Here is a 15,099-nt window from a genome sequence, read left to right on the forward strand (position 1 = left end):
TATGAGTATCTAAAAAGCAATGTGTGGAATAAAATAATATTCGTGCACAATATATATTTTCCCTTAGCAAACACGAAATGAAAAGGGAGGTCTTCTTTTGCTTTCAAAACCCTAATGCTATTTTTTTTAGTAATTTTGAATTAAGAAGTTTTAAAATTTTAACTATCATTTAAATCTTTTTCATCAAATAATTAAGTAAAATTAAATTTAAATTAATAACAATATTGTTACTAATAGTAACATTAGATCATGTACTCATCGTTACATTTCCTCAAAACCATCATTGTGAAGAGAGGACTGCTCTCTAAAAACATTTATTAGGTTCACTCTTAGAACTCTTGAAATATTTTATGGTTTTTAGTTATTCTAACAATTTGTTGTTAGAATATTTTAATATCTAGAATTAAATTTTTTAGATTAAATCATTCAGTTTATACAATTTTTTTATTACAGTTAAAATGAATTAATCATGTGAATTTAAAATATAAGTAAAATAAAAATATCCAAAAATTTTCAAAATTTTTTTAAAATAATATAATCTATTTATAAAATATTTTTACTATTTTTCAATTGTCATGTATAATAAGATTGTTCTTGTAAAATAATTTAAAAATATAATAATTAAATAAAATAAGTATAATAATTTTATTTTACTATAGTATTTTAATTTGCATTATTTTGTACTTTTACTATTTGATTCATATTGTTTAATTATTTTTTGATTCAAAGATAAAAATAAAAATTTGCTTAAAAAGTTTTAATTTATTTAAATTTTTTTATAGATATTATCCAAGTTGTTAGTTTTTGACTTTTAGTTTTTATTTTTAATTTTAATTTTTATAAATATCTTTAATAATTATACAAAACAACCCCTTACCTTTGGGGCTAAATTATTAAGTAAACTTCATGAAAATTTCCACTTTATAATATTCATATATTATAGTCAAATTTATTGAGTGCTTGAGATGTAAAATAGATGATCCTCGATTTTTGTAGTTTATATTTATCTAACTTCATTGTTGAATATTTTTTGTATGTGTGTGTACGTTATTTTTAAGTTCATGTTATTTTTGCATTATATAATTAATATTAATTTTTATAGGCTAAAAATTTATGCTATATTTACAAAATCCTTTTATGTTTAAACATAAATACATTATTAATTTAAAATTAATGTGAATAAATTTTAAATTAATTTATCATTTATACTAAAATTGTGTAAGCTATACTTGTCTCTTTTAGTGCTTTTTAACAACTTTTCATATACACTAACTTCTCCTAGTCAACCGGTCCAATCCCATTAGTTAGGCATACACTATTTATATGCAAACATCACACCTTATTCAATCTTAAACTTTTAAAATTTCTTGTGATTATAAGTAATTTGAGCGGTTACAAATATTAATGAATATCTTTAAAATGGTCAAATATATGCTTTTTAAAAATATTTATTTTTTGAATTACAACTTAATTTTTCTTCTAAATATTGTATTCTCAATAATTATATGAATACAAAAAGCGTGTTTTTGAGAATACTATGACAAGAAAATTTAAAATGAAAGTTGTCTAAAAACTTTTAATTAATACTGAAAATAAACATTTCATCGAAGACATTTCAATGATTAAAATTGAGACTTTTGTGTTGAATTTCTATGCTCAAATTTTGATAAGAATGAGAAAAGTAAGAGAAGAGGGTAGGTTCGAGCCTTCGAGGTGTCTTTCGTATGTACTCAAAATTCAATTTGAATATTTAATCGACAAAAAAAAAAAAAAAAACAATTTTTGATTATTAAAATACAATTTGAAAAATATTATTAATTATAATATTATTGAAATATAAATTAAAATAAATTTGAAAACAAGTATAATATGGAAAAAAAAAAATCTTGAAGAATTAATTGTGTAATTTATCATTTTATTTATGGGACCAATCAATGGCAAATGGAGCGCAGCGAGGGAACCCAATCCCCCGCTCTATAAACGGTAGACGCCAGTTAACGCAGGCCGAGTCATGTGATTTATTGAGAGAGAGTGAAGAAGAAGAAGAAGAAGAAGAAGAAGAAAGAAAGGACGCAAGGCGTGATGTTCTCGCGTCATCCATGAGAAGAGGTCAAACGCCATTCACTCTCCATCCGTTAATCCCATGAGAAGGGGTCTTCGTGGCATCCACTGCACGAAGTGTGCTTCACGATCTTCTCCGCCTTTTGCCAATTTGCTTTCTCCTTCCTCCTCCCACTCCGCCGCATGACCATTTCTGAGCTCCCCTAAAAAGTAAAAAAAAAAAAAAAAAAAAAATTGTATCTCCCCACCCCTCTTCCTCTGATTTTTTTCTCTCTTTCCTTCTTTTTCTTTGTGGGTTTTCTTCCTATTTCCCCGATTTCCTTTTCATTTGCCCATCTGGGTCTTCTCCATTCGACCCAGTTTGTTCTCTCTCTTCTGCATTTTCTTCTTGTTGTATTTTTTCTTTTGTTGGGATTATTTCATTTTGTTGTTTTCCTTGGGGATTTTGTGTTTTCCCATCTGGGTTTCTTGTTTGTTTCACTGGAATCCCTCTTTTCCGCCGCGTTATTCTGCAATCTCAATTGGGGTTCTTAGGTTTTTGTTGCTTTCTTTGGGGAAATACAGAGCCCCTTCAAACTGGGTTTTGTGTTATTTTCCTCTTTTGCGACGCTGTTATGATTTTTTCTTGATCACTGTTGGTTGTTTTGCTATTGGATTGGTCGATTTCAAGTTCCGAAATCATGGGATTTGACAAAAGCAAAACGGATGAGAGTGCAGCAGCGTCTGAATCAAAATCACCCGTAACTGGTCATGAAGGTGTCCACCATGACCCTGCAGGGGAGAGATTGAGCAGGAAGATGAGCGAGAGCTCCATATATGCAACCGATGAAGATGAAGACGTTGAGGAAGATGAAAGGAAGATACAATTGGGTCCTCAGTACACTCTTAAAGAACAACTCGAGAAGGACAAGGTTCGAGGTTTCGATAAGAACCAATTTTTTTTTTTTTTTTTTTTAATAGTGTTCTTCAATCTGCCCCCCCCCCCCCCCCCGGCCCTTTTTTTTTTTTCTTGTTTTAATTTCCTTATATGATTTTTAGGATGATGAGAGCTTGAGGAGGTGGAAGGAACAGCTTCTTGGGAGCGTAGACTTCAATTCTGTTGGAGGTAAATCAATCGTCATCTTCTTTCTTTGGTACAATTTTCTCTTATGATTTCCGTTTGGTTGCCGAGAAAGTGAAGGAAAAAAAGAGATAAAAAAAGATCTGTTACGTTGCGAGTACAATTCCTAGTTCTCTGTCCTATGCCCCAATTGTCCTACTTTTGTCCAATACCCCAATTGTGCTGGCTGTTTTCGGATCACGAATTTTCTGAGATAAGGAAAGGTAAATAAAATTATAAAATCAATTTTTTACTCTTATTTTTTTTCATTCGATCTCATATAATATTCAGAATTAAAACTTATTCAAATATGATTATGGATCAATAAAAACAAAGATTAATGTCGTGTAAAATTTAAATTTTTTATTAGTTGTATATATATAATTGATGTCCAAGTATGTTTTTTTTTTAAAAAAAAAACAAAATTGTATTCTGTTTCTTTCAATATTTCCATTTTTCCAAACAGTGCATAGAATTTCTCTGGATGGCTAAATTAAATCAAACCCTATAGTTGATTAATCAAAGAGGATCTTGCCTGGTTTGAGAAAGCTTGGAAAGTAAATTAGTAAGTAATAAATCTGAGATTTGCTTTTCTTTTGGATTTTGTCATTTGTGTGCACGAACCCCTAAATTTTGGCATCTTTTGCCTCAATTAATATTGGTTTCTTTTTTATTTTGTTTAAGCTGATAAATGTTTATAAGAAATTAATACAAAATTATTTTTTTTCATGTATTTTGTTAATGAATGCCCAACCCATAAAACTATGGGGTAAAAAATGCTAATGTAGCAGATTGGGATTGATGCATTGTTAATCTTATGTTGCGTTCTCGTTGCATATAAATTGTTTCATAGAAATCTTTTTCTTGTAGTTTATCAGTAAAATTTGATCTTTCATTTTAACATATTCATTAGTATTTGTCAACTGCCAATGTCCTGGATGGATCTTCTGTACTTGCCCTCTTCCAATTAGCAATATATCTTGTGCTTTCTTGTGGGGTCTGTTTAGAACGAGGATTTTGTGAGTGAAACGGAAAGGAAAGGCAAATAAGAAAAATTGTTTTTCACTATATTGTCTCTCTTATCTAAGATATTGTCGAGAGTGAAAATTTATTTAAATATAAGTAAAAATTAAGAAAAATCGAAGGTTGCAAGTTGCGATATGTGGAGTAAAATTTTTGTTTTTTAATCTACTCTATATTCTGTTTTCTTTCTCAGTATCTTTGATAACTAAACAAGAAAGAAGCGATTTTCTTTATCTAAATTTTTTGTTTTTTAATCTACTCTATATGCTATTTTCCTTCTCAATCTTTGATAACTAAACAAGAAAAAAGTGATTTCCTTTATATTTTCCTTTCTTTTCCTTCAATTTGGATCCTATATGTGTGTTTTACATTTTCGGTTCTCTCCTTTGAATTGTAGAAACTCGAGACCCAGAAGTCAAGATTGTGAGCCTGGCAATCAGATCCCCAGGCAGACCTGACATTGTTCTTCAAATTCCTGAGGCTGGAAATCCCAAGGGCCTGTGGTTTACTTTGAAGGAAGGTAGCCGTTACAGCCTCAAGTTCACTTTCGTGGTCAGCAACAACATTGTATCTGGCCTCAGATACACGAATGCTGTTTGGAAAACTGGTGTCAAGGGTAATTTTCTGTCTCCCTTTGTCTCTCTTTGACTCTTTTCCTCTCCTAGTAAGCAGTTTAGTTTCATTCTTAAATTGGGTTTATGGTGTTTGTGTCTTTGCGATAGTGGACAGCACGAAAGAGATGATCGGAACCTTCAGTCCTCAGCCGGAGCCTTATACCCATGAGATGCTTGAAGAGACTACCCCATCTGGGATTTTTGCTAGAGGATCGTATTCGGCTAGATCGAAGGTAATTAATTACCTTCAACCGTGGCTGCCTTTTCTTTGCATTCTATAGAGTAATCATTTGAGGGGAAAAAAATTGAGGGACCGGTGATGGATTTGGTATCTATATTTTAGAGGGGTTTTGAAATTTAAGATGGCAGTTGCTTATGATCTCCTTTTCCATGATTTGTTCTTGTGCTTCATTGACTTTTTGATGTTATATGGGCCAACCTCTGTCATGATTAGGGAGGCAAAGAAGATGCATAATACAACAACTCCTCCTGTGCTTGGTTGATATTACTCTTATGTTTGGCTTTTATTAATACTACTAATCTGACTTTCTGTTGATATCCTGCTTTGTTTCCTCTGGTTTTTCAGTTTCTTGATGATGACAACAAGTGCTACTTGGAGATCAACTACACTTTCGACATCCGGAAAGACTGGGCATCAACTTAGAGCCTAGAAATATTTTTTTTGCCCTCCAAAGTTGTCCCTTTCTCTCCCTCCGTTAGTTTTCTTTAATTGAAATTAATTAGCGTCTTGTTTTCCCCTAAGACAAGCACCTCCTAATATTCATTCTCTTAAATTATTGATTTTGCTCATCCCTACTGAGTGGTATATGCCTGGTTAGCTGACCGACCGACCGACCGAAGAGGTAGATCATAGAAAAGCTAGATTTGTGTTCAGTGAGTTTTCTCAAATAAATTTGAGCTGTCTCTCTCTCTCTCTGTGTCTGTTGGTTCCTCTTGGGCCCTTGGATTTTCAGCAGGAACTGACTTGATTCTATGTTAAGCTTGATTTATTTAATGTAGATTGAGCTCGGTAACCATTTCGTTTGAGGAATGGAATATAGGAATTTGGATAATTGCACCCTTGTTTTTTTTTTTTTTTTCCTTATCTGTGATTTCTTCTTGGGATGTTGGTTCGTCACAGGCTGCTGTTTGGTTTGTTCTTTTCGAACACTGGCAATTTTAAGAACAGCAGGACTTTTCTTATAAGTGCAGCATTTTAAGCTTATATCTTCTGTGTTTCATTTGCTTATTTTTGGTTTGGTGAGAAAATAAACAAAGAAAGTTAAAAAACAAACTAGGGCAACAAAGAAATTTTAGAAAAATTCAAGGGAACGAGCCTAGTCTCACACATGAAAATGGCAGACTAATCAGATATTAATTAATTGGTATGGAAGCTTATTTTTCAATCTTGAAGTGTTATTTCTTTAGGTCAGATAGTGGGCATCAAATTTAGCATTTAAAGAAAAAGGGAAAGACAATAATTTGTGTCTAGGGGTTTTAAAAATTTCAAGGATTTTTCTAAAGATTTTAAGAATTTTTGTCAAAAATATATAAACTTTTTCTTATATTTTGTAAATTTTTTTCAATGAAAGTTTGTTTTTTTAACAAATGTTAGGGGAGGTTTGTGATATTTTTTAAAATCTCAAGTACAGTTTTGTTTTTTCATTGAAATAACAGGAAAATGAATATCCTTTTACCCTAAAAAAAAAATTGTGGTTGGTACGTATTAGAGCATTAGACTTGGTTTGAACAAGCTCTAACGATACTAACCTTATAACAATTTAGCCCAAATCATAGCCCTCGTGCATAAACTCGGGTGGTAAGGACTTGCGTCCGACGGTCTTAGACAAAGGTAAAATCCGATGTTCAAATTTTACTGCCTGTAACGCATATCTGCGATTTACTTCTTACGTGTTGATCGAGGGCACAGCTAGGCATAAGAGCTTAGGACACCTGACCATATAAAAAATAAAATAAAAAAATAGCCCAACTCATAACTTGACTCAAGCTTAATTGACTTGCACAAAGACCCCATCAGAACTATTTTGTCATCCATGTGTGAACTCCATTACTCCATCAATGAATGACTTGCCTTTTAAGAGAGCTTCTAAAGACAGCGTGCTCACATAGTATACTCCCATGAGGAGTAAATGAAAATTCCTTAAATGACAAGGAACGCCCTGGCTAATAAAATTTAGGTTATCTGGTAAGGTTCGCATGTTAATAATATATACATATAATAAAAATTACTACTAAATCATTAAAAAAATTTTAAAAAAAATAGTTAGAAATTATAATGCTTTAAAGCATTTGGACAGTTGTAAATGTCATAAAAAATTAATAACTAAACATATTTAGTAATTTAATTTGCATAAAAAAGGTATAGAGAGCATAAATCAGAGCAAAGTGGACACGTGGAGCAAAGCGATTGATCAATAGAAAAATGGCAACCTACGAGCGGTTGGACGGACGCAGAACTCGTGCGAAATCCGAAACAGAATTTGTTTCAGTTGTTGACCAACTCCACTGTTTTCCCACATCCAACGGTCCGCGAAAAAAGTCCTGCTTAGGTGACCGTATTCTTAGTCTTTCTCTCTCCGCTTCCCCCACCAGCCCGAAGCTACAACTCGGTCCAACTTCGACACGTACGAGGAGTGAGGGTATTATGGTAAATCCACTCGCTCACTTGAATTTCTTTTTCTTTTTCTATTTTTTTAATGGACAAAACACTAGAGCACTCTTGAGCCTGTCAGCAAAAGAGAAGACCGGTTCGCTCCGGCGCACTTTATCCTTTCCTCCATTTGTCTTTTTCTTTTTCAATATTCATCTTCCTATTTGCAGCTTTCCCAATTCCCAAGTTGACCCCACTCTTCCTCCCCCCAAAAAAAAAATTAAAAAATGGAGAGAGATTATTAGATTTTGGATGTTTAATGGGATTAAATTTTGGTCAATTAATTAAATTTAATTTTTTAAAGCTTATAATAGGTTAAAGTTAATATTTTTCACATGTATGTGTAAATCCTATTCTGAAGCAAACGATTTGTTTGTATTTTTATAAGTACATAATAATTAAATTTTGCTTATATACATGTTGATGAATTCATTATGTGTAAATTTGTTTTCTTTTCTTTGAAATTGAAAATATAGCGATTTTGAATATGAGAATTTTAAAACCATCAAAGAAAGGGAGGGTATCTAAATGTGTTTTTGTCAATTTTTAATTTATAAAAAAGTTAAAAGAAAGGAGAGGAGAGTTCGTGTATATATATATATATATATATATAATTTAAGTAATTTTGACGTTAGAATAGAGAGAGAGAAAAAAAAGTTAGCTTATAGGATTTTTTTTGACCATCAAAATAAATTAAAATTATATTTTGAAGTATGAATTTTGGACATTGAATTTAAAATTGATTAAATTTGAATAAATTTCAATGCAGATTTATATTATATCTTATTTAAATCTAATATAAGTTATAGAAGAAATAGTCCTAATTATTATTGACTGATATTTGTAGTGAATACTTAATTTTTCTTGTAGAGCTTGGAATCTATCAATTATAATATTTTATATCATTATTTTTGTTTAAGTTTGGGGTAATTTCGTCATTTTCGGAGTTGGAGAGAGAGAGAGAGAGAGAGAGAGAGTGGTGGGGGAAGAAGCGAGGGAGGGAAGCGAGCGTTAGAGCGTCAGTTATTTTCCGTTAAACTCCAAATTATATGAAGGTGGAGGACGAAGGAAGAGAAGAGAACGAGAGAGAGAGAGAGAGAGAGAGAGAGAGAGAGAGGAGAAGAAGAAGAAGAAGAAGAAGAAGAATGGTGTCGGACCAGGACATAGCCCATGGGGTGGAAACTCTGCTACGTCAGTCGGACCCCAAACTGCTCGCCGTCACCTCCATTAACACCGTCGTCCAGCAGCTGGAGGCCGCCCTTGGCCTCGACCTCTCCCACAAGACTGCCTTCATCAGGGACCACATCAGCCTCCTCCTCCGATCCCATCCTCACCCCTCCACTGACCATTTTGGCTTCCACCCCCAATTCCATCCCCATTTTGCCCTCCACCACCCCCCGCCGCCTCCGCCGCCGCCGCCGAAGCCCGATGCTTTCGTTCAAAATGCCACCGCGGTCCCCGAAGTGCCGAAAGAAAGGTTTTTCATTTTATTTCATCTTTCTCAATTCAACTTCTTGTTACGACTGATGGTCTTGTCTGTCTGTTTATTTTGGGTTTAATCGTAATGCTAGGGTTTTGCGGGTTGGTTCTGCTTGGATTCTTATACTGAATTGTAGAGTATTCTTGCCCTAGGGTAGAATGTTTGCTTTTTCTGGAGCAAAGCTCTTCTATTTGTTGCAAAATGGTCATGCCTTGCTTTGGAAAATGTACTTAATTTGCATACCCTTTTGTAAAAAATTGCTATGTTGCCCCCATTTTTTGAGTTGCGTATGTCCATTATCGTTTTCCAGAGGAAAATAATAATAATAATAATAATAATAAAGCGAAGCATGCATGTCTAAGGGCATATTTAGCTTTGAAAATAATTTTTATTTTACGTTTTTAATTTAGAAATTATAAAAAGCACATTATTTTTCAGTTTTTTTCAACTATGCATAATCTGGAAATTAAAAAGATGTATTTTGCAATTCTTTACGAACAAGGATGAAAAATGAAACTATTTTCCACTATGAAGCAGACTCTAACTCACGTTGGCATAAAATAGATTATGAGTGAAATAAAATAAAAAGTTGTATCTTGAAATGAAATTGTAGAAATGGAATGTCAAATTTCCTATGCACTAAACGTTACACTTGCTTCATTTGTGTTGAAGGGGTTTCACCATCCACGTTTACTGAATTTTTTTTTTTTTTTGGGTGTTTTGTCTGCTTAAAAAGCTATTGATTTTTCAGGTCCTAATCTGCCTTTGATTTCTAGTTCTGTCATTTCTAGTTGTTGTGCTTGTCCATCTCAGTGTTTTCAGCTACACTTGATTTAAAAACTAGAATCATGTCTTCTTGTTTGTACATAAAGTGTATCTGCTTTTGTAGGTGTCTTATATAGAGTTTCTAGTTAATTTTGAAATTATAATTTGGTTGGACAACAGTCTAGAACTGTTCTTACACTTCACCAGCTGCTGCAATTGGGGGAAGAAGCAGCATATTTATCCACCAAAAGATTTGATTTGGTGGGATGGTGGTGGAGGATTATATTGGGGGTTGAATTGAATATTGTGTTCAATTACTGTCCACAGTATTGTAGCATGAGCAGTGTTCAGGAGCACTGCAGCTGTATTGTTCACAATGTTATTTTTGGGTATTTATTTTGAGTTATTTTTGGATTTTAAATTAATTTTACCTAGTTTATTTTGTATAGCTTAGATTAGTTTAGTTTCGATGGTTGAGTTTGATTATCAATTATTGTTAGGGTTAATCTATGAAGAGGCATATATATTATTGTTACTGATTTTCTTTGAAAATGAACGAGGACTCTATGTTGTTGCAAAGACTTGATCCTGGGAATGCATATTTCATTTATATATCAATCTGGTCTTGTTCTACAAACATGGCTTCTTTAGTGATTTATATGATATTGATATACAAGTGCATGTTTTCCATAAAGGCATTGCATATTTTGTTTAATTTCTATCAACAATACCATTCCTGCTGTTGCACAAATATTATGTGCACTTTCACCACATTACCCCTTGTCATTTTTCTAGGGAAGCTGCCATCCCACTCTGTGCATGAGCTCATGTGTGCGACACAACTTCATCAAATGATGGAAGTGTGGTCTTATGGGTTGTTAGTGCATTAGTTGCAGCTTCCTAGAGTGCAATATCTACCAAAAAAAAACACCAAAAAAAAAAGAAAGCAAAACTAAAACCAAAAGAGGTAAACTTCTGGGGGGTAGAGGGAGTACATGTTGTATAGTGAATTAACCCTGCTGAACTTCTCTATTCAGAAAACATCTTATACATTACAGTAGATTATTCGAGCCTGATGCAGTTCACCTTACTGTAATTTAATTGCAGTGCTCCAGCTCGAGCAAAACGAAGAGGCGGTTCAGGGGGTCTAAACAAAGTTTGCAGTGTTTCACCTGAACTCCAGGCCATTGTTGGCAAGCCAGCGCTTCCAAGGACTGAGGTCTTCTTTATTTTCCTGTTTACTACCTTCTGGGAGGTAGTTGCAATATTTCCTAAAGCAGTCCTTGATATTTTGGGATTCTAAAATCTCCAGTTTTCTTGGTTAGATTGTAAAGCAACTTTGGGCATATATAAGGAAGAACAATCTCCAGGATCCAAGAAACAAGAGAAAAATTTTGTGTGATGATGCCCTGCGTTCAGTTTTTGAGATAGATTGCACTGACATGTTCAAGATGAACAAGCTGCTAGCTAAGCATATTTCCCCTCTTGAAACTACGAGTATGTTAATTGGTTTTGCAGGGGAACAATTTGTCCTAAGGGCCTTTAGTCAAGTTGTGCTTTTCTTATGCTTGCAGAAGTGTCTGGTCAAAGTCAAGCTAAACGATTGAAAGTAGATGTTGAGGCAGCATCTGAAAGTAGTGAAGCTCCTACGGCCCTTGTGATAATATCTGAAGCTCTTGCCAAGTTTTTTGGCACTGAAGGAAGGGAAATGATGCAATCAGAGGCAACAAGGCGTGTTTGGGAATACATAAAAGTCAACCATTTGGAGGTGGGTGACAATGTGAACGAATTTGTAGGACATTATTTACCTTTTTTGCCTATTTTGGTTTTCAGAATGGAATGAAATGACAAATTGAATGGAGAACATGCAAAAATCAAGTGAGGAATTTAATTTTGTTTCATTCGCATCAACGTGCACGTATTTTAGTTCAACAACATAAGTAGTCTTTTTTACTATTTATATGCCATATGCCACACACAGCGTATTTTGAAAGGGTATCCAATTGTAGTTGTAAGCTGTAACAAGGCCAAAGATCCACCTTTTTATTTATTTATTTATTTTTATTTGGTTCCTTCTTCTGGTAGAGTTTACATTCTCTCTGTTTAAGTTGTACAATTCTAGTAGAAAAAGAAATGAATATCCCAAACTTTGTCCTGTGAATCAGCTCCTTCTGCCTTGCTAGAATTACTACTATTTCTTTTTCTATTCCTAGTGGTGTTAGATGGCTTAGTGATGCACTACAGATTGCAGGGGCTAAAATAATATAACCAGCAATGTTACATTTTAGTTCAAATTTGCAGCTGCAATTCTTTTGCAGTCAATGAGTTTGAGTTTTAGTGTTTACTTTGTAGGCTATGTATGGCAGGGTGATTGTGTGGCCTCATTTATTTTTATTGAGAAGTTAGATTAGTTGGTTAATAAGTCATTTCAATTAAGAAAATGAAGAACTTTAGTGGTACAACACCCATAACAACAATTAAAACAACCATGCCTCGAGTCCCCATTAGGTGCAGCCAGCTGTATGATATTATGAACCATTTTCCGTCATTTTATACAATGTGGGTAATATTTTCAAAAAGTTTGTAGGCTGTCAAACAAACTTTCTTCTTAGTATCACAGTCCTTGTTATCCTACGTCTACCCCTCTCTCTCCTACGACCTTTAACATCAACTAACTCACTACAACATTATTTGGTCTATGTTGCAAATGCCTAAACCATCATGGAAAGCTTTTTTGATAAAACAATATTCTTTGCACATATAAGAATCTTCTCTTGCTTAAAAATAGCAAGCCACCTCTCTCTCTCTCTCTCTCTCTCTCACATGCAAGCATGCATACACACATATACACAAACACACATTTTTTTTAGGGGGTTGCGTTTTCTTGCTTAAAACTACTATGATCTTTGTGATTTTTTTTTTAAAAACTTAGAACTTTAGTTCTTGATTTTTATTGATTTTCCAGATTAGTTCATGATTACGGGTTTTGTAGTTTAGAATATGATAATAGATTTGTAGTTGTTGGTATGGCATTGTTTCAACATTTTAAGTGCTACCCTTTCTTATTACCTTCATTCAAATTATTGTAGGCCTATCTGTCCCCCTCATACAACGTCAAACATCAATAGACAACCTACTCTTTGTTTCTCATTGGAGCATTATTTGATCTACTTATGAGTGTCCAAACCATCTTAGAAAGCTTTTTTGATGAAAAAAATAGTGCCTTCCCAGGATTCTTCTTTTTTGTTGCCTAAGAGTTGTTGCTCTCTCTCTCTCTCTCTCTCTCTCTCTCTCTCTCATGCTGGTGCTTTGTAATTTTTCTTGTTGTTCCTTGTTTTCTATATTACTTCATGGTTATGGGTTTTGTAGTTTTGTGGATGGTAATTTATTTAAAGTTTTTGTGTGGTGTGCTATTGGTTTCAACATCTTAAGGCAAATGCTTGCATGCTTTTAGGACCCTTTGAATTCAATGGTGATACATTGTGACGCAAAGCTTCAGGAGCTTTTTGGATGTGAAAGCATTTCTGCATTGGGGGTATCTGAGATGTTGGCACGTCATCATTTATTCAAGCGATCTTGATGTCAAGTTTTGTTGACTGGCTAGTAAGTTAGTGTAACCTATAAGTTTGGTTTTTTTTTTTGGAAAAAAAAATCAATTTAAACACTTTCTTCTATTTATTTTGCCACATTTTAAAAATTTCTAACATAATTTACTATATACTTACATTTGATCATGGAATTAATTAATAAATTATTCATTAAACTAAATTTAAGGTCTATATCAATATTTGCTCCCATTTTGGTCAAAATACAACTTTAGCTTTAACAAAAGTTTAAATTTCTCATTGCTTTGGCGTGCATGAATTTTACTTCCCTTAAAAATTTAGGTCATTTGCTAGAATGAATCTAACGTTATTTGCTTACTTTTTTTTTTCTCACTTCCATCATGTGTTACAAACTTTAATATTGTTGTCCGTTTGGGATACATGGCTTCAGTGTAACCCTTGATTGCTTTTCTTTTTGAACAATATGGCCAAGATAATCTCCTTCTCCATGTTTTCTTTGCTTCATTGAAAGATTGTGTGAAAAATTAAGAATAAGAAGATTTGAGCAATGCCCTTTTTATCAAATTCCTATTTCTTAATTTAATCTCATAAAATAAAATTAGATATAAACTTTAAAGTTATTTAGTATGTTTGGTATTTGCATTAGATATTCAGTCAACCTGTGATGGTTTTATCCCTTGTAGTGTCTTCTAATTAATTTTTATTTTCATTCTTCTATTTTAGGTCTAATTTGTGCATAACAAATAATATGGGGTTGTTCCGTGTTTCTTGCAGGTGTAGAAACATGTTGCCATCCTAGTTACTTGTTATGGTATGACTGATTCTTAGCGAAGATGTTTGTCTTTTGTTCTTGTTTTATTCGTGCAACAACACGGTTAGATGTTATGATGTCCCCTCTACTTGGTTATTTATGATTGAATGAAAAATACCCTGGTCAATGGCAAAGAATATTTTGTAGTTAGGTCATGGCCATGGGTTTAGGATTTGTTGCTCATTTTTGGTTATTTACTAATGCCTTTCTTCCAAAATGAACACGGTAGAGCCACAATGGAATTGCAAATCCTTTTTGACTTTGTCACAGTCATCATTACTGTCTCATGGTGTGTCAGGAACATTTCTTTTGAAATTTGAATTATCAATTGCTTTACTTCTGTATGGGTGGTAGTCCAGCTTCAAATATCACCATGGACTTGGAGGCAAATGGTTGACAGTTCATTGGATGTTATGCTGGTTGAGTTATGTAATTCCATTCAGTTTTGATGGTGAGATCAATTTTCAAACTTGGATAAATTTTAATCAAAAATTCATAAAATCTTTTCACGTGTTGGAAATTGTATATTGGGAAAGGCTAAATGGAATTTAGATTTTCAAAGGCGAGAGTCAAGAGGGCGTGCCAACTTTGTGGAGTTTTAAAACACTGATGGATCCTTATAACTGTTAGGCTGCTGATGGTTTTTATTTTTATTTTTATTTTTATTTTTTTCTCTCTCTTTTAATTCACATTTAGAGCTCATCACCATGGGATGCAGACACAGTTAGATGAATAAAATTTCTTATCCATACTATGCGGCATATAAGTAGATGGTATATGATATTTGTTTGATATATGCCAATGCTGTTTTCAAAAATTTTCGTGGAAGATGAGAAATAGTTTTGTTGATGTCAGCATTCATGGATGTGCTTTTTCTGGATCTAAAGAGGAACTCTTGATTTCTCCATTGTTTTCTAACACTGAGAACCTTTCCACTGTAATGAAAGTTTTATTGTACATTATAATTGTTATTGTAGAATGACAATCATCAACATTCAACATGAAAATG

At 33.3% G+C, this 15,099-nt stretch overlaps 2 protein-coding genes across 2 annotated transcripts; both read left to right on the top strand.

The window, feature by feature from the left end:
• Positions 1-1,896: 1,896 nt before the first annotated feature.
• Positions 1,897-6,003, top strand: LOC131152849 (rho GDP-dissociation inhibitor 1-like). The gene is made up of 5 exons (XM_058104753.1): positions 1,897-2,972; positions 3,100-3,166; positions 4,581-4,799; positions 4,906-5,030; positions 5,384-6,003. Exons 1-5 carry the CDS (start codon positions 2,742-2,744, stop codon positions 5,459-5,461), a joined length of 720 nt encoding a protein of 239 aa, XP_057960736.1. The 5' UTR covers positions 1,897-2,741; the 3' UTR covers positions 5,462-6,003.
• A 2,411-nt stretch (positions 6,004-8,414) lies between these two features.
• On the top strand, positions 8,415-14,363 carry LOC131152850 (uncharacterized). Its single transcript, XM_058104755.1, has 6 exons — positions 8,415-8,945; positions 10,821-10,932; positions 11,039-11,210; positions 11,288-11,481; positions 13,168-13,316; positions 14,054-14,363. Exons 1-5 carry the CDS (start codon positions 8,518-8,520, stop codon positions 13,291-13,293), a joined length of 1,032 nt encoding a protein of 343 aa, XP_057960738.1. The 5' UTR covers positions 8,415-8,517; the 3' UTR covers positions 13,294-13,316; positions 14,054-14,363.
• Positions 14,364-15,099: the final 736 nt, after the last annotated feature.

The sequence above is a fragment of the Malania oleifera genome, chromosome 4 (genome assembly GCF_029873635.1).
Source record: "Malania oleifera isolate guangnan ecotype guangnan chromosome 4, ASM2987363v1, whole genome shotgun sequence".
NCBI lineage: Eukaryota > Viridiplantae > Streptophyta > Magnoliopsida > Santalales > Ximeniaceae > Malania > Malania oleifera.